This window comes from Ochlerotatus camptorhynchus, unplaced genomic scaffold, assembly GCF_037179485.1.
Source record: "Ochlerotatus camptorhynchus isolate MF236.1 unplaced genomic scaffold, CSIRO-AGI_Acam_v1.1 ptg000357l, whole genome shotgun sequence".
NCBI lineage: Eukaryota > Metazoa > Arthropoda > Insecta > Diptera > Culicidae > Ochlerotatus > Ochlerotatus camptorhynchus.
Genome location: NW_027040845.1, coordinates 4,702,560 through 4,728,555, shown reverse-complemented (window position 1 = coordinate 4,728,555; position 25,996 = coordinate 4,702,560). Strand labels below are relative to the sequence as shown.

The window sequence follows — 25,996 nt, the reverse complement described above, 5'->3', positions numbered from 1 at the left end:
ATATTTTGACCTGACTAAGGCCAGTGAATTTTCATTTTGAAATTCCCGGTTTTTCCCAGTTTTCCCGGTTCCAATCTTTAAAAAATTCCGGTTGTTAATATTCAACAAAAACGAAATCGAACGCATTTTTAAGAACGTGCTGAAAGGAATTTACTGAAACGATAAAAAAAAATTATTTAAGAAGATTCCCAAAACTTTTTTTCAAAATTTGTGATTAATACAATCTTTGTGATTGAAGTGAAGACTTGGAGAAAAATAATGAAAATGGGAGATTTGGGAAAAAAATCAAGATCACAGATTTGAAAAAAAAATATCATACTTATGAGTCGTGGAGTCATAATTGTCACGCTCTGAGACTTGGAAGCATTTTAAGGGTTATAACAAATTACAGGACAATTCATTCAAAGTGTTGATTTCAAACAAATATTGAGAAGGATTCCCACACAGTTTTCGAAAGAGAAGTTCTGAACAGTATTTCAGAATTATTTTAACATGAAATCCTTAGAAATTGTTAGATGAATTTGGAGGGATTTCTGTGGAGAAGAATACAAGTTCTAAATTAAATGGTTAGGTAATTTTGGAAGATTTAAAAAGGAGCTGTGAAAAACAAAACTTTGCGGAAAATTTCTACGTGATTCTGAGCAGATTTGCATGGGGATAATGACGGATGAATTTAAAAAAGAATTCCAAGAGAATTATGATCAGAATTCAACAAAGTTCTAAGAGTGTCCTGGCAATAATTTCAATCCTAGTGCGAAAGATTCATCACAGAACTGCAACAAAATTGATTGCAAAAAATTTGCTGATAATTAGAAAGAAATTCTTTAAAATACTCCAAGGGGTTTCTAAATAAAATTTCGAAAAAGTTAAAATAAATTTTTGAAAAGGTTATGAAAAGAATCAAAGTCTCCCGATAGGCTTACGGGAATTCTAAGATTATCAATTAAATTCTTAGAAGGGGTTGCAAGAAAAATCCAAAAAGAATTCAACGGTAATTATTACACTGAGTGTTTTCTGGTTTATTTTAGAACTACACGCAAAACTTATGGCATGAACATCATATGTAATTCTGGATTTTTCTAGTTTGAAGTTTGACATATCAACATTCTTTTGATTAAGGCAACTTCTGAGAATCGAAGTCAACATATTTGTGTTTGTCGCCTGTGTTGTTGTCTTTATTAAAATTGGTCTTCATCTTGGTGGGGCTGATTGTGAGGATCAATTGCAACATTACTATTTTCATTATGCACAAATATAGCGGTGTACATACAGCAGCGTTGCCAGATATACCGATTTATCGGCATTAATACCGATTTTATAACTTGCGAAACACTCTTGACGACTTCCACGAGAAATTTCTGGGATGTTGGGTAAGCGTGTTGGGTTTGCAGCAGGGTTCGTTTCGGTAAACGATAAGCTAAATTGATGTCCTAACGATCATATAATGCAAAGGAGCTTGAGATTGAACCCACGGTCTTCTGCTAAGTAAACAAAAACGTTTACCACTAGGCAAACGAGCTCCTTTTTAAACATCTAGTTGCTGTTATTACCATGTAATCATATTAACAAATAAACCGATTGACGAATCTTGAATGTGGATAGGCCTGAGATTCGACTCATACTCATACTCAGTACGCAAAATCGGTTGCTCTAAGGCCACCGAGCCCCTCATATCACATCATACCGTTACTCGAGTTGTTGTAACCATTCAAACCCGGCACCGACGTCGACGACATGTTTTGATAAATACACGATAAACAAGCCATTTGACCATATTTGACCATCATATGAATAGAACAAAAATTCAAAAAATTGGGGTGGCCAATTTTCCCGAAAAACTTTAGTTGCAGTTCCCGGACATCACGTACTTTGAAAATGTATAACCCATGAACCAAGCAAATGTGTTAATCGTGAAACGATAAGGAAATTATCTCAACAATCCATATAAAATTTATTCTGGAAAATATTTCCCACGAAAATTTTCACGTTGGAGGAAATTTTTTAAAAATTTCAGAAGTCGCCAATATTTACTGAAAGTCTTGTACATAAAGATAACCTAACCTCTGAGTTATGAACAAAAAACTAACAGCCAGGAACATTTTATTAAAACTTTTTCAATTTTCCCGAAAATATAATATTATAAAAATCCCATAACTCTTAAATGGTAAAAGATACCACTCTGAAACTTTCATCACAGAAAGAGAAGAAAATGTCAAGCACGATAAGGAAAAATTTTATAACTAAATTTTCCTGCTGTTCTTTGCTTTATTCTCAAACCGTGAAATTTTTAGTGGAAAACATTTTCCACATTATATTGGAATGTGGTTTTTCCCGAGGGGGACGACTCTATCTACGATGCAAAAAAGATTGTGTTTTGCTGTAGCTACCTGCGCGCACGCTGAGTAGATAGAAAGAAGATTGATGTCGATTCTGAAGATTTCCTGCAAAAACTTGATGAGCGATGCAAGTAGATGCGACAAATGAAAGAAGATTGTTCGAAGATTGATTCGCTAGTGTGAGATTTGTTGAGCATCTAAACTTGAGATTTAGATGTGTCACCCCCCTCGGTTTTTCCTGCTTTTTAGTGATTTTCCTTCATCGTGAAAATTTTCGTGGAAACTTTTTTCATGTTACATTTTCTATGGACTATAGAACATTTGTTATCTTACTTGGCCAAATTGTTTCTCCAGCAGCATGAATCAGCACAGAGGTAGCAGCAGGCATTCTTCCAACAGCATCAGGAGCAGGTAATCCGGTCAACTGATGACGAGGCGAAGGTATGCTTATTGCTTCGGAAACTTGGACCGTCGGAACATCAACGGTATGTTAGCTACATTTTGCCGAAGACTACGAAGGAGGTGAGTTTCGAGATCACAAGGATTACAAGACGTACGCTTGCCGGTTGAATCGTCTTTGCGTCGAGCGAAAATGAGCGAGGGGCAATTCAAGTGTTTGCTTTTCATATGCGATCTGAAGTCGGAAGGAGATGGCGAGATCCGGATACGATCCGCATAGAAGAAAACACAGCAGTTACGTTGGAACAAATATCCAACGGAAGGGGGCGACCCCGGCGTAGTGGTTAACATCCATACCTCTCACGCCAAAGTCACGAATGACCCAAGAGTGTTAAAGTGACTATAATTAAAAAAAAATATCCGACGAATGCCAACGACTTGTTATGAACACACTGGGGATGTGTAGGAAAGCGAAGATCCGGTTCACCCTCAAGGAAGGACAGTCTCCTGTATTCCGGCCAAAACGGCAAGTAGCCTACGCGATGTACGAAACAGTTAATCAGGAGCTAGATCTACTTGAGCAAGCAAACATCATCACACCGGTCGAGTACTCCGAGTGAGCTGCACCGATTGTTGTGGTCCGGAAGGCGAGTGGTGCTATACGAATCTGCGGTGACTATTCTACGGGGCTGAACGACGCCCTACAATGTGTGCAGTTTTCGTCCGGTACTTGCTGCATTACGAATAGTAGTTTTCGGTGCTCGATTTTACCATTCACTAGCAGGTAGAGTTTCGATCGCTGCGTTGAAGAGAGCTGCTTCGCAGAAATGTTTGGCCATGTGCGTGGCCAGTCGTTTGCTGGACTGTTGCGTTCCACCTTTGGCAGTTCGGTTTACTGGACGAAATACTGGTGGATTTGATCGGCGGAGGGTTTATATTGGATTTGGAGGGGAATGTGGGATAAATTTAATAGGATTAATTTGATGTCGGGAAGATTTATAGAAATTGCTGGACGGTGATTATCGTGGAAAAGGAGGGATCTATAGTAAGGTAGGGAATCGATCTCTCGCAAATGTCGGTGAATGGTGAGCGACTTACACTTAAACACCGGTAATTGCAGCTTCAGGCCACCATGCTCCCGGCTGCGCGCCAGTTGTATCAATGGTACACGGGCGACTATCCCACTTCTCAGGAAGGTGCCCATCCTTGACGTAATTTTCGCTATGTGTACGCCTAGTGGAGGTAGGATGGACGAAATGTACCAAATCCTAGAGATACCAAACGTATTCAGCACAGTCACCTTCTGAAGTAGGGTCAGGGTCCGAGACGACTGGAGCCACGTCAGTTTCGCAAACTTGCCAACCGCAGCATTCCAATTCAACCGGATCGAGTTGGCAAAAATCACTCCCAGGATCTTCACCGTGCTGGCTGTTTGCAGCCACTTCACTGGACGTCGATTTGATTGCCTTCGCAAAATCCAACGTCAATGGCAACAGTTTTGCGTACATTCAACTTGGCGCCGGCGGCTATTTCGAAACGAATAGCCCATGAATCGAATCGATTTGTACAGTTGACGTGACGATCACACTGATGTCGTCCGCATATGCCACCAGCAGATCAAGCCCACATGTTTGCTCAAGTCTGCACACAAGCGGATGAAGGTACAGCACGAAGAGGTGCATAGACAACGGGTCCCCCTGCCGCACCGAGCGCAGGATGTCGATCGGCCGTGAGAGATGCCCGTTCACGAGCAGTCGAGAGGTGGAGCGTGAAGCGATCTCGGAGAGCAAAGTAACGAGATGCTGGTTGAAGCCAAGCGAGCGCATGGTTTCGAAAAGGAAAGAGTGCCGGACCCGATCGAAAGCGTGATCTAAGTCGAAGCTGATGAGTTTCCCAGCGCGATGATGATGACGGAGACTAGCTATCCGATCTTTAAGAGCGAGAGCTGCCTGGAAATTATTTCACTCTGATCACCAACGAAACTTTTTTTTTTTTCCTTTGGTTTGTTTTTTCCGTCGATCTTGTTTTCCGTGCTGAGCACCAATGCTACCGACGTGCCAGGAAGGCAGCTCCCACACCTGGACCCTACCTATCGACCCATCAACTCATGAACCGGGGACCAACGGCTTTACTTCCCATCCGAAGGAAGGCGTGATCAGAGATGTTATGCCTCAGAACATCCCGGCGGCGCCGACTGGGATTGAACCCAGGCCTGCTGGGGTGAGAGGTAATCACGCTTACCACTACACCACCGGCGCCGTTCCCCAACGCATCCAAGAATATGGCTTCACCATCAAAGCGGACAAGTGTTGTTTTGGGCAACGGACAGCTCATCGGTGAGCAAGGACTGCGCCCGGATCCAGCAAAAATCCAAGCAATCCGGGACTTGCCAGCTCCTACGGATGTCACCGGCGTTCGCTCGTTCCTTGGGGAGATAAATTCGACAGTGAGCATGCATAAGGGCGAATACGCGATGATCGATTCTCTTCATTGATTTTCTCTTGCATTGCTACAGCTAAGCGAAATAATTTTCTAGAATTTGTTCAATGCAGAGTAGTAACAGGTTGTATTGGCTATCAAAAGCAACAGCAAACGCACCGAGAAACGTTAAATCTAGCGAGTTATTAACAAAAGAGAAAATCGACAAAGAGAATCGATCATCGCGTATAGGCCCTTATGCATGCTCACTGTCGAATTATTATGAAAAATTCGTCTCAGGAATGCGAACTTTACGATATCCTCTCCACGAACATCAGCCGATGGCCAAGAGATTTCCTCAACTTCGTCGGCAACAAACAGATCTGCGTCCGGTGCTACTGGTTCCAAAACAATTTCATCGGAGTTCAAGAGCGTTTCCGATGCGTAGGTAGCACATCGCTCTTCGAGAGTTCGAAGGCAGCCTCAGTGGTTCGATCCCTACCATCTATACTAAAAAGGGGAGATGTTAGGACCCATGGACATCCCTAGCGCACGCAGCACAGCTCACTGTTGGTAGACCACCCTGTCATCAGTCGATGCTAACGGACAGCGTAAAACGTCGATATTCAGTTAGACAATGTGTTTTACCTGTGATTATAATGCGTTAGGTTCTGTAAGGTTTTCATCATTAGGGAGGCTTTCACCCTGGGCCTGGTTCGCCTCCGATCATAATTCGTTCTTTTAGTCAATAAAAGTCGCGTGTCGCGTGTTTCTCATAATCCGGTGATACGGTCACCCAGTCGCTCGGCATATTTTTTTAAAGACATCAGGTTGATCAGGTATTAGTTTGAAGACCTTCTACTGACCAACAATTCAACTAATGTCAAATGATATTGACATATATATAAAAGCACGAGAAACCATTGTTGGACGATGTGAAACTGCTGTGACAGTGACAATGATGATATTACCAATTATGATAACACCAATAATAATAATGATAATAGGGGAAATGACTCTAATGTTGACCTATGGATCTAAGATTGGGCCCATCGCTAAAAATCTGCTATTTATCAATTTTATCTAGATGAACGCGTCATTGGGACGGTACTAATGGATATTTTTGGTCACTATTGAAAATTTAGTCGATTGCTGAATTTATGTGTGGGCCCAAATTAGGGGCATTTAGGCCGACATTACATCCATTTCCCCTTGCTATTTTATTCTAATAATAGAATAAAATAGCAAAAAATAGGTAACTCAAAAACAACAAAAAGAATTGGTTGATTAATGTAAAGTTTTATGAACTTTTTAATTGAAACAGCGATAAAAAGTTACTAATTGAGCCATGAAATAATTAAAATGCTCTATTGTTTTCCGCATTTTCTCATGAAGCATTCACACAATTACAATATTTTTCCTTTTCCAGTACATTTTCCTAATTCCACGAATCAACTTCCAAATTTGAAAATCTGTTCAAAACACTTCCCCAACGGCAATGTTTACTATTCCACATTTCTTCGACTCACCTCTCCAGGGAACATTAAATAACGTGAAAAATATGTACTTCCTTTTCCCCCGCAACCTTTCCCAAAACATGCAACGTGTATGAATCGACTGCACTTTTAACACCCACCAATATGCGAGCTCGTCGTACGTTTTACGTTTTCAACGACTGTTCTTCTAGGAAATATGTTTCATTCTAATTCCGAAAGAACCAAGCGGAGCCAAGCTACAAGTTTCGGGTGGCACTTGGTAGTAATAATGTGTGCATTTAGAAGGAATGTGCATTCTTGTCGTGTGTCGTCTTCCCATGTGCGGATGCCGCCGTCGTCGTTAGCCGAAGAACGCTAATAAACTTGTCATAAACGACCCGCATAGATCACTCCATTGGGATAGATTGAGAATGTGCGCGTTTGTTGGTGTTGGGTTAACTGTGTTGGGAGATATTTTTGTCTTATGCTGCTATTCGCTAAAATCCAGCATAGAGACCACTTCCGGTCAACCAAACTGCAAATACATGGGTTTTCGACATTTTGCGTATAAATGTAATTATATTACAATAGTTCACTGAAAACAACTTGCTTATACACAATATGCAAGCATGAATTTCTTACATCCTCTGTAGATATTTCGAACACCTAAACTGCCGGTAACCGCAAGTCAGTCCATCTGTATTTTAACAATTTTGAGTTAGCACCATTATTCAATTAATCTTTCTATGTTTTTTAGCTGTGCTATTGAGAAAAGGTGATTTGTCCAGGAAAAATTAAAAACAGTACCAAGTCAAATTGACCCACAGCAAAAAGTAACCGGAAGTCAGACCCAATAGGAAATGAATTCATTAAATAAACTATAAAACAACGTCACAGCTATGTTTTTAGGCTTGCTTCTATAAAATTAAGAATGCTAGACAACATATCGCATCATGAGATTTAACTCAAAACACTTCCCCGAGGGTATCAGGACGTTTATTTTTGCTGTTCTAAGCTCGAGTGATTTTTTTAGGATATCAAGACTTTGGCTCTACAACTAGAAGTCAAGCAAATAGAGATCTGAAGTTTGTGAAGTGTAAATCTGAACCATGAAGTCTGAGCAGTGATACTCAAACTGGATGGATCTGTTGTGATTTTTGTCCAGGCTGGTTCCACATTTTCTATGTGGTTCATCTTCATGAGGACTGTACAGTAATGGCTGCTTCTGAGCCCCGAGCAGCGTGTATTTTTACAAGTGGCTTTGAAACCAAGGGTGAGCCTCAAACAAACTCGTGACTTCCCAATATTATGATGGAGGTGTGGCGGATCGCTGAACCTATCAAAGGAGAACATTACTCGGGGAATTTCAGACAGATGAACCGGAATGGTAAATGTTGGTTCCTGTCAAGAAGTGGATCATCTACAATTGGGATTGCTACGATGAAAAGTGGCATACACTCTTAGAAAAATTCATGTAAATTTAGGTGCGCTGAGACTGACATATACGAGCGTCAATTTTGACATAAATTTGGGTCAAAACAAACGCAAAATTCAGTTCAATCAAACGTACTTTTCGTCGAGTAACGAACTGTTCAATCTCGGAGCCCTTAATTTTACATGACATGTTTGTTTACGTTTCATCCTTTATGTCAAAGATGGATTCCATCACGTGTAAAATTAGTTATTTCTAAGTGTGTAGCGTCTTGTTGCAGACTTGGTGAGATTGTTATTTTTTATCGTTTTTTTGTCAGTTTATACTTTGTTTCCGTGAATCCATTTTTGAGGTTGATTATGTGCCCACGGAGAAGGAGTAGACTGTGTGTATGATCGAAAGTGACGCTTGTTTTTTTTTCGTGGAGTTTTTTATCTTTATTCGGTTGCTGATCTGGCCAAAATCAGGCCCAGGAGACAATTTCTAGTTTGTCAGCGAGTCCATTAAGACAGAAGAAGTCCTGCGAGAGCTGCATATCATTGTATCTAGTGCTACCTTCCAGCTATTTCCCACTGAGAAGCTGTTCTGAAGACAAGTAGAACCTCCATGAGGCGTCCCATCATTAGTTCCATCATTCGCCTCAGCGTTGAGTCGCAGCGCTGAACCTGACAATTGGCCTCCAAAAGGCTTGCCAATGCACATACACTTAGAAAACTAATGTTAATTTAGGTGCTCTGCGAGTGACATATACGAGCGACAATTTTGACATAAATTTGTTTCATAACAGACGCGAAATATAGAGATTGCTGACGTTTATCGTACGCACACTATGTCACGTATACGTATACGCAAAAATGTTTTCATCGAGAAAAAAAAACTTCATAGCGGGAAATTTTCCTGATGAAAACAAATCACTGACACAATCATACTTTAGCAATCTCTATAGCTCAATCAAACGTACTTGAGCATCGAAGTTTTCAGGATCGGGGTACGTAATATTACATGACATGTTTGTTTACGTCTCATCTTTTATGTCAAAGATGGATTCCGTCACGTGTAAAATTAGTTTTTTGTAAGTGTGAATCAAAAATCGACTACATACATCCGATCATTTTTTTTATCTCAAATCGAGGGAAGACATTGCGCTCAACTACCATAAACCGGACTAGTTCATGTTGATCTTCGTCAATTTGGACTTCTACATCAACACATGTCAGGCAGCCTTCAGGTTCAATTGACTAAACCTGGTGAGTTCGTTCCATTTTGTAAATTTTTATCTTTTCAAACCAGTAACGTTGGGAGATCTCCTTTTTGTGGTGCGTTACTGGTATAAGATCCACCACCGAACCCTAGTCGTTAGAATTTCAAACTGGAGAATCAGGATTTTCTAGTTCTTTGTTACTTTTCATGACTTGATAAAAGTTACAAGACCCGTGAAGTGACCACCGCCGTTATGCATTTCTATATTGTATATTTCAATTCAAAAATATTGTTTATGTTCATAGAGTTTACATAATCCTTTTCCCTTTGTCCTACTCTTTTTCCTTTCACTCTTCTCTTTTCAGAAAGCGAGTAATGGCGCTATAGCCATAAGCCATAAAAGGCTAGGACAAGAGTTGGTGCTCATGTCCCAACCGGCAGAAGAAAATGGAGCATCACTTAACCTTTCTAGCTTTGATGCTTCCAACGATCAACCAATCATATAATTACCAAAATCGGAACGTACGGTACGAGATGTACACGTTTCTTCCATTCATTGGATTCTGAAGCATCGTGTTTAAGTCTTCGATTTAAACAGGCCCGATGTATTCTGAATCATCTTGCCCCTTAAATGCTGCACAGTAGGCCTGGCCGTTTTGATATGTGTGACACATCTTCGATGTGAAACATATATCAAATAGACAAGAAAAATGATGGAGGTATATCCATCATTTTCCAGGATGCTTTCAAGAACTGGCTGTGTTGGTGTTAGATTAGATTAGAAACACTTCCCCAAGGGTATCAGGAACTTGTCTAGATGTGGCCAATATAGTTCTTACGATCCTCAATATGACCGCCTATGGTTCTTGCTTAGAATTTTCATGTGTTTTTTTGTGTCGCATGATGTCGGGCTGTGGCCAACATGGTGCTGGTTACTCACCATGACTTTTATGGATCTTATTTTAGAATTCTCATGTAAATTTATTTACCGCATGATGGGTTTGGCATGTAAATGGAAATGTCCGTCCCATACTCGCCGAAATATGTTCCGCCCATAGCTCCGGAACCATAATAACTATCTGGGATCATGATATCACTCCACTGTGCAATACTATGCTTAACTAATGCAGCATCGTCGTCATGGCGTTGTTACTGACTTGTGGTTAATATTCTCATTGACGTTAAATGTAATCGCAAATCAGTCCCACTCAGATTACTAAACAAAGATGCATTCTATCGCATTGCACGTTAATTTTTAAAACCATCCCTTCAAAATAAGTGTAAAATGAGAACTGAAAAATAACTTGTAAAATCTATGAACGCCGTTTTCTCATTTCCAATTTTGATGGGACTGACAAATTAAGGTCATATTTACGAAGATAAATGGGATTGAAGATTTGGATAACCCAAACCATGATTTAGGCCAAATTTACGAAGAAAATCGGGTACAAACATTTCGAACATCTTTACGCCCCACAGTGTGACGAAATCGAAAATAGTGGAACATGACTATTTCCAATGAAACTATTAAGGTCGTGAAAATGTTTGCTGGGGGGTATACACTCAGATAAAAAAAATTACTTTTGTATGTCTTGTTAAAATTGACGTACATCCATGGACACATTGTAGATGAAGTCATTTTTAGCAACTTTGTCGAACACGAAAATGTTCTATCTCTCAAGTTGACGAAGTTATAGGGTGTAAATGGACTAAAAACGGTAGTACCCCCTAATAAAGCGCGGTTTTACCATAACTTTTTTTGTTTGAATTTAAAAAAAATCAATGCAATGTTCTAAAAAATTATAAATGCTTTAAAAGTGCATATTTCAGGGCTGGTAGTGATCAATGCTGTAAAAAAAAGTGATTTTAGTGACGATGTTGAAGTGACCAAATAGTGACATATAGTTGTAAAAAAGTGACTAAAAAGTGACCTAAGGGAAAAAAAATAGTCGTTCTGATGACATATCAAATAAATGTTTGACGTTTTAGACTTATTCAATTAGAATCTCATAAACACTGAAATATGTACAATTGGAACCTTTGAAGTGAAAGATTCAATAGAAAGCTTATGACTAAACCTCAAAGTGTCTAAGACCTGGAAAAACCTGAAAAACCGGGAATTCTCAGGGAATTTTATTTTCTGGAAGTCTCAGGGAGCACTCAGGAAATTAAATATTTTTTTTACTAAGGATATTCCATAGAAAATAATGCATTTTAAAATAAAAACATACAATATACTTTTCATCCCCTGGGGATGCTAAAAGGAGGATTACAATTAAATCTGAGAATAACTCCAGGAGATCTTCAAATAAATTCGGAAAAAAAAATTCAAGAGAGATCGCCAAACAATTCAAGGTAAGAAATCTAAGGAATTTGTGAGCAGAAATGAAAATGAATTCTTATTAGGCTTTCAATGTGAGTAGAATTTCAAGGGAAGGATCGAGTGAGATAAAAAAAACCTGAAAAGAATTCAATGAAAATTCTGAGAATCTTTCCATAGGATTTCTTACCGAGGAGAATTTCAAGGCAATTCCTAGGAAAATTAAAAGAATATTGGATTCGTCGGATAGTTGCGAGAAGTATTCCAACTATATTATTGTGATTTTTTTAGAGATTTCAGAGAAGCGTTCCAAGTCAATTTCTGAAATAATTCCATGAGAGTTTCGGGAGAATACGAGCGAATGATGAGGAGAACTCCAAGCGAATTTTCATGAGAAATTTCCGTTGAATATGTAATGTACTATTCTGAGGTCTTCAGAACAACTTGAAAGTTCCCAAAATATTCCTGAAGTTAATGAAACTGCCTTGAAGTTCTTATATAGTTTGAGAAACTAGCCTAAAGCTCACAATACTTTTCTTCATTGTTTTTAACTTCACTAAACTTTTTCGAGCTTCCTAAAGTTTCTACAATTTTCCTAACGAACATGAATCTTCTCTAAAGTTTTAATAACTCACTGAATTTCTCGAAACATTTTTAAAATTTATATAATTTCACTGCTCTGTTTGCAGTTCTCATGAAGCGTGTTGTACTGAAGTTAATTGAACTGCTCTAAAAATATTTAAGTTTCCGTGAACTTCTGGTGTGAAAACCTCAAAAAATTTCTTAAAATCTCTAAAGTTCTCTGAAAATTTGGGAACTTCTTGAATTTTTCCGCTAATTTAGTGAAACTTATGAAACTGAACTCCCCTGAAATTCACTTTGTTTTTGGAGCTTTACTAAACTTATTTGAAATGCTCTCAAAATTTCCATATAAGTTCTCGGATATTCCCTTAAGTTCCATAGCCTTTTATGAAGTTCCCCAAATGTTTCTGAAGATCTCTGTACTTCTGTGAAGTTATTCTGAAATTTCAGGAATTTCTTTAAGCTCCCGCAACGAAATTAATTAATACAGTTCTATGATTTTCACTGAAGTTCTCAAGATTTGTCGATTTTAGAAACTAATTCACAGCTTTTTCAATAGTCTTATGTTTTTAAAACTGTCCAATATTTTTCTCAATTTCCTTAAAATTCTCTAGACTGCCCTGAATATCTTTTTTTAAAGAACCCAAAATTTTACTGAAATTGGTTAAATTGCCTTTTAGTTCTACAATTTTCCTTAAGTTTCATAAAGTTTATACACGCTCACAGAACTATCCTTAAATCACTAATTTTCCCTGGAAAGCCCAGCCCTGAAGTTTTCTATGCTTGCCTTCATTTCTCTAAATTGATCAAATGTTCCGGTAAATTTTCTGATATATATTTATAATTCCCTGAATCTTCTAAAGTTTTCAGATCAATCACAGAATTCTCGGAATATCCCATAATTCCAAGGAACTCCTTGTAAGTCGCTGCAAATTTCCTTAAGCTAATGCGATTTGTGGTGTAATCTGATCGTCCTCGGAGTACTCGAAACTTCACTGAATATAACGAAACAATCTAAAAATATCTAAATTTCTTAGAAGTTCTCTAGAATTTCTTGAAAATATCGATGCTTGCTAAAAGATATCGCATTTATTTTAATCAATGGAACGTTGATGTTCTCTAATCAACATAGCTAAATTTTATGAAATTTCCATGATATAACACCCTTGAAATACTCTCACATTTTCCGGATGTTCATATAATTTTTATTGCGTTCCAGAAATTTTCTCTGAGCAAACTGAAGTTTCCGGAAATTTTCTTGAAACTTCTTTAAGGTTTCTGCAGATTCCTTGATTTTTTTTAACTGCCCTTTAATTCTATGATCTGTCTTGATCTTCTCGAAGCTCCTTAAACCTTTTAGTTCTAATGAAGATCTCGGTTTTGATTTAAAATAAATGGAATTCTCGTGAACACCTTTAAACTTCCCTGGAATTCTCTGGATTTATGTGAAGTTCCTGAAATATTTCTGAAGTTTCCATAAATATCCTGAAGGTCTCTGTACGGAATATCTCGGAACATCTTAAGGGTTCTCGATTTTATTTCAGCACATCATGGAATTATCCTGAATTTGTCTAAACTCACGCTTATAGATTTTTAAACCAATCCGACAGTCTGGGCTAAAATTTCGGGGACTCCCGCTGAGATCTCTGGAACACCCCAAAGATCTCTAGATCTAGTTTTTCTGAGATAAATAGAACTTCTTAAAAGTTTCAACAATTTTGCTAGTACGAAATTTCAAGACATTAAAAGTGTTGTGAGCTTAGACTTATTAAAATTAAGTAAAGCTCTTTCTTTAAAACTGATTATCATGTCTTAAAAACGAGTGCGTTAATTGTTGTTGTTATTGTTGTTTTACAAAAAAAAAACATTTTTTAAACGCATTTCATAAATAGCTTTCTTATTACAAACCTGGAAATTATCCTCCAAAGTTATGCAAAAACCTGGAAAACTCATGGAACTTTATTTAGCCAAACGAGAGAAAGACGATTAAACGTCAAAAAACTCTATACAAGGTCGTCAACTTGTTAAAAAATTAGAACAAAATCGAAGACAACAAATCAAGAAGACTGGCAACTCTTCCATTTTCTCGTATGAGACAGGTACAATTGCGTCATCTGCCGCTCAAAGGTAAATGCTTCGAACGAATTTGATAGCAAAGATTACATCCTCAGAAGAAAGGTTTGTGTATTTGCTCATTTTTCTATGCGTTGTTTCCACCTTCGCTCAAGTGCAGCGGTGCTGTATCTGTCGCTTGGATTCTGGCAAAGTTGCCAGTCTTCTTGATATGATGTCTTCGACAAAATGTAGGCCTATCTTACACACTGCAAGAAGAATGATCAATCTCGAAATAAATTCACGTAAAAAAAAAGTTTAAAATAGTCACTACGTACCGCAGAGCGAACATAGATTCGGACCACTAACTAGTTGCAGTATGCATGCGCTCAAAACTCTCGACGGTACATAACACCCGCCGAAGTCGAACGCCGCGACCCAACATTGAACAATTACGGGACGCCGGATTTGCCCAGGATTACGCGCAGCAGCTGGAAGTTGCACTATCCACGAAAGAGCAGCTTGGCGCAGCTACTCTTTAAGATGGCTGGAGGGATATCCGTTCCGCCATAGGTAGCACTGCTGCAGCGGCACTAGGTACTGCGATCCCGGACCGAAGAAATGACTGTTTTGACGGCGAATGCAAACTGTTAGTAGAGGAGAAGAAGGTAGCACGGGCGAGAATGCTGCAACACCGCACGAGATTGAATGTGGAGCGATATTGACAAGCGTGGAACAGACAAAACTCGTTTTTTTCAAAGGACGAAGCGTCAGCAGCAAGACCGAGATCGCGAAGCGATGGAAAATCTGTACCGCGTAAACGACACACGCAAGTTCTACGAGAAGCTAAATAGTTCGTGCCGCAAGTCGATATGTGTAAGGACTTCGACGGTAACCTTCTCACGAACGAGTGTGAGGTGATTGAGAGGTGGAAGCAGTACTATGACTAACAGCTCAACGGTGATGCAGCAGAAAACGAAGGTGGCACGACAACAGACCTTGGAGCGCACGGAGAAGACGACAGGCTACCGGCCCCTGATCTTCAAGAAGTTAAGGAGGAGATCGGTCGGCTGAAGAACAACAAAGCAACTGGTCTATATCAACTACCAAGTGAGCTATTAAAATACGGTGCTGAGCGCCGCCTACAAGCTACTCTCACAAATTTTATGCTACCACCTGTCAACATTTGCAAGAGAGCTCGTGGGTCAATACCAGGTGGAATTCATGGGTGCCCGTGCTACCACGGATTAAATTTTCGCGATTCGGCAGATTCTGCAGAAATGCCGCGATTACAACGTGCCCACACATCATTTGTTTATCGATTTCAAATCCTCATACGACACAATCGATCGAGATGAGCTATGGTAGATTATGCACGGGTACGGATTTCCGGATAAACTGACGCGATTGGTCAAGGCGACGATGGATCGAGTGATGTGCGTTGTTCGAGTATCGGGGACACTCTCGAGTCCCTTTGAATCTTGAAGGGGGTTACGGCAAGGGAATGGACTTTCGTGTCTGCTATTCAACATCGCGTTAGAAGGTGTGATCAGAAGTGCTGGGATAGACACGAGTGGCACGATCTTCAGGAAGTCTATCCAGCTTCTTGGCATCGCCGATGATATTGACATCATGGCAGAGAACTTTGAGACGATGGCGGAAACGTACACCAGACTGAAGCCATAGGGAAGACAATGTTAGTCTCCCACCTCGAGTTCAGATTGACGGTGACGAAATCGAGGTGGCCAACAGAGAAGTTCAAAGACGCATTATGGCAGGGAATCGTGTCTACTTTGGACTCTGGAGGACGCTCCGGTCGCATAAAATTCGCCGCCGCATTAGACCGGTGGTCCTCTACGGCCACGAGACCTGGACTATGCACGTGGAGGACCAGGGACGGAAGGTGTTGCGTACCATCTACGGTGGAGTGCAGATGGATGACGGAACATGGAGGAGGCGAATGAACCACGAATTGCACCAGCTGCTTGGAGAACCATCCATCATCCAAAGTGCAAAAATTGGGCCACTACGGTGGGCTGGGTTCGTCGTAAGAATACCACGGGACGATAAGGTGAAAATGGTTCTAGAAAGCGACCCAACAGGAACAAGAAGAAGAGGCGCAGTGGGCCGACCAAGTAGAAGGCGACCTGCGGACCCTTCGCAGACCACGAGGCTGGTGAAGTGTGGCCAAGGATCGAGTAGAGTGGAGACGACTTCTTCGGACAGTAGAGGACAACAAGGCCTTAGTATGATTGGTAAGGTAAGTACGGGAAGTTAAGAAAACTTCAAAGAATTCAGAGAACTTTATGGAACATCAAATAATTTCCAAATACCTCACGAACGTTAGGTCTAGAGACCTTCGGAAAAACTCTGAGACCTTAAGGGCAATGTTAAAACCTTCAGGCAAGTCCAGACTTTTGGGAAATTCAAAGATGAAGTTCCAGAGATTTTAGGAAAGTTCAGAGATTTCCAAGGAAGTTTAAAAAATGTAGGACCATTTCATTTATTTTTGTGTAGTTCCAATAACTTTATAAGAATCAGGAAAGATCACACATCATCAGGGCAGTTCAATTAAATTCAAGAGAATTACAGGAATTTTACAAAAGTTTAAAAAAACTCAAGATGTTCCGAGAAATTATGAAAAAACCAAGAATTTCATGAATGTTCCAAAACAATAGGAAAATGGCGTAGTCTTCATGCCGGACCATAAATATCAAGAAAATGCTTGGAAAAACTAGGGAAGGAAACGGATTCGAAACTCAAATGCCATTAGCCTAATACATCCATAGATCATAGGTCCACCGTTGTATAATTTGCAATGCACCCGTATACTGAATGGAAATTGTGGTTTCGAATCCCACTCAGTAAACGAAAACGACTGTTTAAGGCAGCCGAGTCCCTCATATCACAATATATGATCAAGTTGATGCTATAACCAGTGGCGTTTCCTTAACCTCAATCTACCTGTGCACCAACTCTCAAAACATAAACAATAAATCAAAATATTGCTTGCAATGGATAGATATCGAGTAAACGTGCATTTTTTAACTGATTCAAGTATGAATATGGCATTAAATTTGGTTTTGAAAGTTGGTGCACATGTTAAAAGTGAGGTTACGGGACGCCACTAACCATTCAAACCCGACGGCGGTGTGACCAACGATCTGTCAATCCCAAGAACTACTAGAAAAAAAGCACTTAAGCCTTAATTAAATTCTTCAATTACGCGACGTTAATTGTTTCGATTTGGTCTTTACACAAGATTGGAACAGAACCCATAAATCTTCAACATTGTTCAGGCTATCATGTCCCTTACATCACAATAAGCTACGACTGCCGCGACAATGTTCAGCCACTTTCCAAACACAACGAAATTAGTTTCATTTGATCTGGATACGGTAAAACCAAACCATTATTCTAACTTAAACCGAACAATAGATCACGCTCGATCGAGGGCATCCCGCTGAGCAAAACGGGGTTGTTTTAACAGGAACAACCTCATCGAATACAATCAACATGGCAAAACCAGTACAACCTTTCCATTCCTGCTGACCGTTCGGTAAAACTTTGACCCTAATTTCAAAGTCTGTTTCACTAAATTTTAATTTCAATTAAATAAACAAGTCTTAACATAGTGGTGAAGTTTTCCTTGTTTTGTAAAACCTTAAAACTGATGAAAGCCTGATTTTTATCGAACTGTTGGAAACTAGTAAGCCATGAGGATGACTTCAACAAAAAGGTTCATTATCCATTTCGGATTTAATAGAAAACCAGTAACCGTTTTTCAAGAACCTTTTCAAAGAAGAGTTCCTACGGTCATTTGTGCTAAGAAGATTCAGTCCCAGCATCAGGTGAGCGAACTGCCAGTGTGATTCCGAACCAGCCGCCTGAAACCGTGGTCCTTCTTCCCGTATTCAGGTTAGCGAACAGTCAGAGATCACCAAGCCAGCCGCCTGAAACACGAACAGTTCAGCTTTTGTATGTTCGGTAAAAATGATTGAAGTCGGTAATAATATCTATGTACGTGTATATCAACTTGTGGAGAGAACGATACATTGAAAAGTGAAGGGACCCCAAATCTACATCGAATTATAGAAAATATCGAGTTATGGAGCTCTCACCAATAAATTTGAAATAATTTAAGAAAAACCATCGATATAAATTTATTTTGTAAATCATTACTGAGAGATTTTCACTCGCAGGATTTTAACTAGCAATTGGTGTTCAGTTGGGTTGGGTCGAGATTGAGACCGAAACAAATAATAACAAATATTAAGGTGAAAGGGGGAATAAAAAAGAAGTGTTTTCCCTCAAAACCAAAATTACGTTCATGAATATGTGTTCATAGTATTCTACTTGCCTACCGGAACACAGTGAAGACATTTTCATTAACAGAATTTCGGTTTTGAACGGAAAATCTCGCGTCACTTTTCAAATAGACCAATCTACCATTAAACGATTCTCTTAATCGACTCTCTCGCTAATAACTCGACTCCAAAAACATGTTCAGCTATTCTTATCGTCCAATTCGCTAAATAATACTTTTAACAGACTATGTAGAAAAATTAGCCCGAAATATGGATGCAGCCAAGTTAATAACGAAAAAGAGAATCGATAAATGTAGGTAGGTCTATTTGAAAAATGACGCGAGAAATCTGCATTTGAATTCCCAAAAATTATTGACGTTCCCTTTTCCCTTAAGGCCTAATTTTTGTCGAGATAATATCAAAAACCGAGATTATCCTGTAAAACATTTCACGGTTTAAGCTTTACTTACGGAGACGCATTTAAAGACTCGCCCGCATTCACATTAATTAGTCAAAATTTACGTTCCATTGCGTTCCTCTCAGTTGAGAGAGATCGATGAAGTAAATTTGAATAAAAACGACATAACGTGATGTTCTCTAATTTGTACCGTCGTCTTCGTCGTCGTCCGTGGACCTCCTTCTTCACATGCTACGGTGGACGCATGGACACTGTTCAACATCGATTAGCATACGAACGCGGTCGTTCGAGATACATCGACATAGCCGCGTGATATCTTCCCCGCAGTTGGAGGTCCACGCCGTCGTGTGTGAATGTTTACTTTGTTGTACTCTGATTGCGATGAGATCGATAAATTCACACCACCAATTCTAAGATTATCCAGTTTGGATGTCACTGCGTGGGATTCATAATCAATTGAGTGTGTTCATGCAAAAGATTTTTCTTATTCAAATCAATTAAACATCAATAGACTTTTCACCTTTGTGTCAAAGGTGACAAATATGCTTCTCTAATCGCATTTTTTGAGAACATTTCTACAAAAACATTTCTTACCGCTTACCGTCTCACATTCTTCAATGCAATCGACCATCAGCTACATGAGTGCAGATTGTTTGCAAATAAAAGAGGACTTAAGCCGATGGAAAAGAGAAAATGTTCGAACACTATAGAAGAAAAGGAAACGGATCAGAGCATTCTTTGAACATTAAGCTCATTTGGCGTACATATGGACAAATTATTAACTGCAAATAACTTAAGCTTAACAGAGTTGGGATAAAATACTATACTAATATCAATATGAAGCTTTAGTACGATAATTTATTAGCTAGAGAAAGTTCTGAAGAGGATAGATTGATAGTTCTGTTACAGTACTATCAGAGTGAAAATTGAACAGAAGTTGAAATTAAACGAAGGGCCATTGATGCCTAGCTCACTTGATGGGTGAGGGGACTTGAGGTATTTCCTCAGATCCACTGGCAAAAGAGTGATTGTTTGGCTTGCTCATATACTGTCTGTGGCGGGAGATGGTTTCAAGCATTCTCAAGCGATGGTCTTCTATATAGCAACTCTGCTTTACCCAGCTATTTTTCACGTCATGACCAACGTAGTCATCTCAGAGAGAAGCAGGCTTAACGATTAAAAGGTCAACTCACCTCGCAGACGCACGCTACTTGCTCCTGGGTAAATCCAAAACTGGGCATCGATTCCCGATCGCTGCTATTCAAACCTCCATTCTGTCCCAACAAATCCAGATCATTGTCGTTGTTGTTATTATTGTTGCTGTTGTTGTTATTATTATTATTATTCAATCCTGCACTACCTCCGCCAGCCAGCGATCCCAAAACAGCCGCATTAGCTCCCTGCGGACTGAAATTTGGGGGCGTTTGTTTGCTGGCCGCCGATAACTCGTAATAATCGCTGCTCGGGTGTTGCAACATTTTAACTTTGTGCTTTCAGTGACAGCTTGGTTTCTGCGGGTCTTCTAAAATTTCTTATATTCTCTTACAATCGCAACATATTATCACGCACTCTTACAATAACTCGCGTAATCCACACCGCCGCCGGTCAGGCAGGTGCATTGCGCAAAGCGCCTCCTTCGAACCCAGATGACACGTTCTAAATTCGTTTCCACTCTAATTTGCTTCGCCAAAAGAAGTGTTTACGTGTTTTTTTCCTCCTCCTCGCCGACGATCAAGACGACGGAGCCGCAGCTCAGCACGGTCAAATATTTCACCCGTCAAATTCTTGAAACGCACGGCTTCGGTTTCGAACGACCGCGCTAAAAATAGCCGCACTTTGCATACACAGTTGCCGCCTGCTTAGGTTTCTGCAATCTTCTTCATTCAAAAAAAAAACCATACACCCAGAAACACAACACTAATGTTGATCAACACCACAACATTCTGTCACAAAATCCGACGGCGCACAGCACGCGAATGTTCGCGACACCTACCTATCCAACCTATCCTATTAATGACTGCTCTTTTGAATCTCTGCCAAAATCTTCAAACGGCAATTGATCCGGCGATCCCACTTTCTGGCATCAATTACCTACACACCACTTTGTAATCGCATTTCAGTTGCACATATTGCACGATATCCGTCCAAATGGCAAATTTCACCAATTTCACCACGCACACGCTGCCTTTCTAATCGCCTACCGAACACCACGAACGATCGCCACAGACTACTGAGATCCTTGTGCGCTACGATCTCCTAGACAGGCCCGGTTGAGCGTGCCTGTGGGTGGGTCACTCATTTGCAACTGAGTTCCCTCCGCCGATCCGTATGTGAGTGAGTGTTAGTGCAACATGTGCTATTTGTTGCGCATGGCTCGCAGCGAATAGTAGGCGTGGTCCGATGCCAGTTGGGAGGAGTTTTTACAAAACGGCGATAGCATTAACTTTATGCGGTTACCTGAAGGAATGCATGCAACAGGGAAGATAGCAGATTCTGCTCTGCTCTTTGGTGATGGCTCTCTGTGGTTGGTCTTTCTGCTTGGATCCAGTGAGCACAATAAAGATTAGGCAAGCTTTTTTTTCTCTGCTGATGCCTCATGCGAAGATGGTGGATTCCTGACCTTAACGTGAGGATGCATGTGGTACTGTGGTACTGAAGTATGTTGTGTGAAGAAAGTGATTTAATCATGTTTTGGATTAATATTGGACTCTATGTTCCTATCGTTTGTTTTGTAATTTGATCCACAGGAACGTACAACGTCGTCATCGTGAAACGCACAATTTTTGTGATCAGATTTTTCAAGGCCATTCATGATTGACACTTTCAAGCCGCAATTCACACATGCAATATTTGTAGTACAGCTTTTGATATTAGGGGGAAGCGTAACGTACAGTCATCATTCACTGGTTGGTACAATAGACAAAGGAGTTGTTCTATATTTAACCGTATAAAAAATCACTTTTCACTTAAACATTTTTGCCAAAACATCAGCCATAAACCACCGACGAACCGACATGCCACAGGAGCATTTCGTTTGTCCACAATTCGAATTGTCAAACGAGCGATTCGAACTTTCAAACGGGTGATCAGATCTGTCGAATGAGGTGAGACGCAAACCATGACAATATAAATTATACGTGGGTTCGTGTCCTTGCTCATGGTATGACGCGATCGGATGAGTAGATGTCGGTAGTGTTTAACGTATTTTAAATATGGCGTCTTGGGCACGAATTTGAAAGTATAGCTTGTATGAGCTGTAACGTCGGTTTGTCGGTGCTTATACATTTCATAAGACAATCCACATAGGTCCTATTATAAAAAAATAATGACCATTTATACATTTCATTTGACACATGATCTTCATTAACTTTTTTGCAAGGCGTGCTTCATTAACTTTTTTGCAAGTGCTTATTAGTTGACTTATACATTTTATCAATAATCAGCAATAGAAATTTTCCAAAAGTATAAAAGGATTTCTATCCGTGTATATGGGACGTATTGTAGATCTATTTTTAAATTTGCTTGTATGATAAACATACAATAAGATCGACTGTTGGTAATAAATTTGGTTGTGACTGTATTTTATGTTATGGTAATTGTATGCTTATTTATTTCCGGGTAGTTTTTCATGAAAAACAGCTCACTGGATGATCTCCAAGTATCAAAAATAAAATTTGTGGTCTATTTGGACACAATTTACTGAGCGATTAGCTACGTTTTAACTGGGTCTAGCGAAGACAAATTGCAGTCACCTTGAGACTCCTACGATGTATGTCAAATTGACAATGCGATGACAACAAATCCAATCAATGCATGGCTCTATCGTAACAATTGCAGTTGTTGAGCTGGATTTTTGTTTGTTCATTTTTTTTTATATATCCATTCCATTTCGGAGTTTTGTAGTGGAAGCGCACCGGTAAAATTAATGAAAATATTTGTTACTATTTGGAAGTGATTTGTTATAAAATAACGATCGATTAATCCTTTAAATTTGTCGAACCTCTTAACGGAATCCCTTTATGAGGAGCTTCGAGTAGGTTGGTTTATTTCCTTTAACATCAGTGGCATTGAGTACTTGGCACTGATGAAGTCTGGATAATAAAAAAAAAGATAAGCAATTATAACGAAATTTAAAGGAAATAAACCAACCCACTCAAAGCTCTTCATAACGATCGATTGTTTACTCAAATGCTTTTCATACATTTTGATCTTGCAACAGTTGAAAAAGTTGTTCGATTTTGACGATTCAAATTGATTCGAAAATCAGTACTTCTCCGTATTTCCGTAACTAAGGAAAACCCAAGGGGGGGACTATATTAATGCTTTGAATTTTTCAATTAGAGGGGGCTATATTATCCTTAGGGGGGTCTACAGCCCTAGCCCACCCGTTGCACAGTGGCGGGCCTCCAGACAAAGGTCGGACAAAACCTCATATGTTATCCGGAATGGCTAAAACTCACAGGTTAAGATGATTTTGGTATCCTGAATGTATTTCTGATATGAAACTTTTCATATATTTTGGTTTTATTATATTACGGTGGTTCTAAATTATGAAAATCAGCTCATTTTGGGTTAAGTAAAAAGTAATCAATAATAAGCTATCACGATGTGTTAGTTGAATGGAGAGTTTGATTAAAAGGGTTATTAGGGGATTCTGAAATCATTATTGATATTGAAATTAACTTTACTTGTGTATTTTTTGCTCTTAGGGTGGTCCAAAAGCTATAAAATCATATAAATTATTAAAAAAGTTCGATTACCTACGTTTTTCATTCAATGGATCGATTCAGCTACACACACATGTTAGCTGACAAAACTGATTGGTATTCTTAGGGACCGTCCATAAACCACGTGACGTTTTTAAGGTGCGAACTCAGAGCTAAGTTAATGCTGAAGTTGATGTTATATAAGGATTCATTTCGACGTTTCATTCATTTTGGATTCGTTTTGTCCGTAGAAAAATTCTAAAATTTGTTAGGGCCGTGGTCATGACCCCCTCCCCCTCTGCCCCTCCCACCTCCCCTCCCCCATAAGACCACGTGGTTTATTGACGGCCATTTACCTACCAGAATAAGGATTACACTAAATAGTCAGTATTCAGATGGTAATTTTATTTATGTTAAGATAAAATACAATCTTCAAACCATTTTGCTTCCTCCACAACCATGCGTCTCCATAGTGACTTGATAAAAAAAAATTTGCGCTTTGCGCAAAAATGCGCAAAGAGTGGCCTATATACCCAAAAACTAGACAAAATTTCGCGTCAGATCCGGGATATGGCATCGTTTTCTGATGTTTCCTGTAAAAGTACTGGCTCTCCTTAATACTAAGTATTTCTCCAAAATTGCATATGTGTGTATTGTGTGTGTATTCCCTCTAACCCCCACTGGCCGGCAATGTTATTATGGAAGAACTCTCTCTACAATGCCGCATTTATGGTCATTGTAGACAGCTTTAGTCCGGGAGTTAGACTTAAGAAGCCATGGTCATCCGCAAAAAAATTTAAAAACAGATTGAAGTAGGCCCAGGACAACATTTTATGGACTAATGATGACTGGAATAAGGTGATCTGGTCAGACGAGACGAAAGTAATGCTATTTGGGTCACCATTGATACCATTAGACCCAAATAGCATTACTTTCGACTCGTCATGGTCCATGAAATGTGGTCCTGGGCCCACTTCAATCTTTTTTTGATATATATTGCGGACAACCATGGCTTCTTAAGAGCCACTCTGCCCTTAAGACTTTTCTTATGAAGACGATTTCGTACGGATTGTGATGTCAGTTGAATGGAAAACTCGCTTTCAATCTGTTTCGCAATTTTCGGAGCTGATAGTCTCCGGTCCAGCTCCGCCTTCTTCACGATAGCTCGGTCAATTCGGCCAGTTGTCTTTGAAGGACGCCCCGATCGCTTAGCTGGTGAGATAGAACCACGCTTTTTGTACATCTGCACAATTCTAGCGACCGTATCTTTGTGAAGCTGGACAATATCGGCAATAAAACGGTAGCTTTTGCCAGTTTTGTGATGTTCAATAATCAAATTTCGAATACTGATCGAAATTTGGTCTTTTTTGGGCATTTTGAAACAAATAACTTCAAATTTTGAACACAAAACTGAAATTTTGAGCATGAAAACTTCAAGAGCACTAAATGACAGATAGACACAATGTTTACATTCGATAAAGTTGCAGAATACACACTAAAACTCTGTCAAACACACTTAAATCCTAGTATCCGTTTGGGGGTGGATAAACAATTTTTGCGTAATTTTTTACCATTTTTCATAATTTATCACATGAAATCTCAAGAAAAGATATAAACATCGTATTTTCAATGGCAATGTGATAAATAAACATAAATTGATAAATCATGAAGGAACACTCATAAATTTAAACTGATTTTCACCAGAAAAACAATAAAAAATGTTAATTGGTAAGGGGGGGGGGGATAAACTTTTTTTGCATACTGTATTTAGTTTGTTTTTTTTTTATTGTAAAAAGTATTTGGACTGGTCTCACCATGTTAATTTGATCCCCCTGGTTACGTTGTTCTGAACACAAATTTCCTTGCATTGCCATGCATGGGAGGATGTTCACGTCTAGTGCTTTTCCTAGGAACCGTTCGCGGCCATCAGTTACACCCCGTCAAGTCTGGAGCGAGGCATTTTTCAGATTAGCCGTAATCTCCGACACCGTCAAGAGACCAAAGGCCGAACACTTTTGCAAGCGGCAACGTCTGCCACCGAATTACCACCAAAACTCGCGACGAACACATTATCAGCACTTTCCCGGGCTAATTCACCAATCGGACCGGATTAAAACTCGTCCACGGGGACGAATCTCTCAATAGAACTACGCGCCGAAAGTGTGGCATCCGAACTCGAAGAACCGGGCTCCCGGGAGGCAATTAAACCGACTCCAAACAATTTAACTGAAGCTGCGACGTAGATTTTAGAGGTTTAATTCAAGGTCAACCGAAGCACTCAAGGCGGACCTTTTTTTTTGCTGCTTTCTTTTGTCACTGCATGTTTCTATTTTTCACTTGCTATATTCTAC

General features: G+C 39.6%; 1 protein-coding gene across 1 annotated transcript in view; it reads right to left on the bottom strand.

Moving 5' to 3' along the window:
- Nucleotides 1-21,131, bottom strand: part of so (sine oculis) — a 98,693-nt gene extending 77,562 nt beyond the window's left edge. Inside the window, exon 1 of the mRNA XM_065231557.1 lies at nt 20,133-21,131. Within this exon, the coding sequence (XP_065087629.1) occupies nt 20,133-20,417 (285 nt within the window). The 5' untranslated portion in view covers nt 20,418-21,131. The remainder of the gene's footprint in view (nt 1-20,132) is intronic.
- Nucleotides 21,132-25,996: the final 4,865 nt, after the last annotated feature.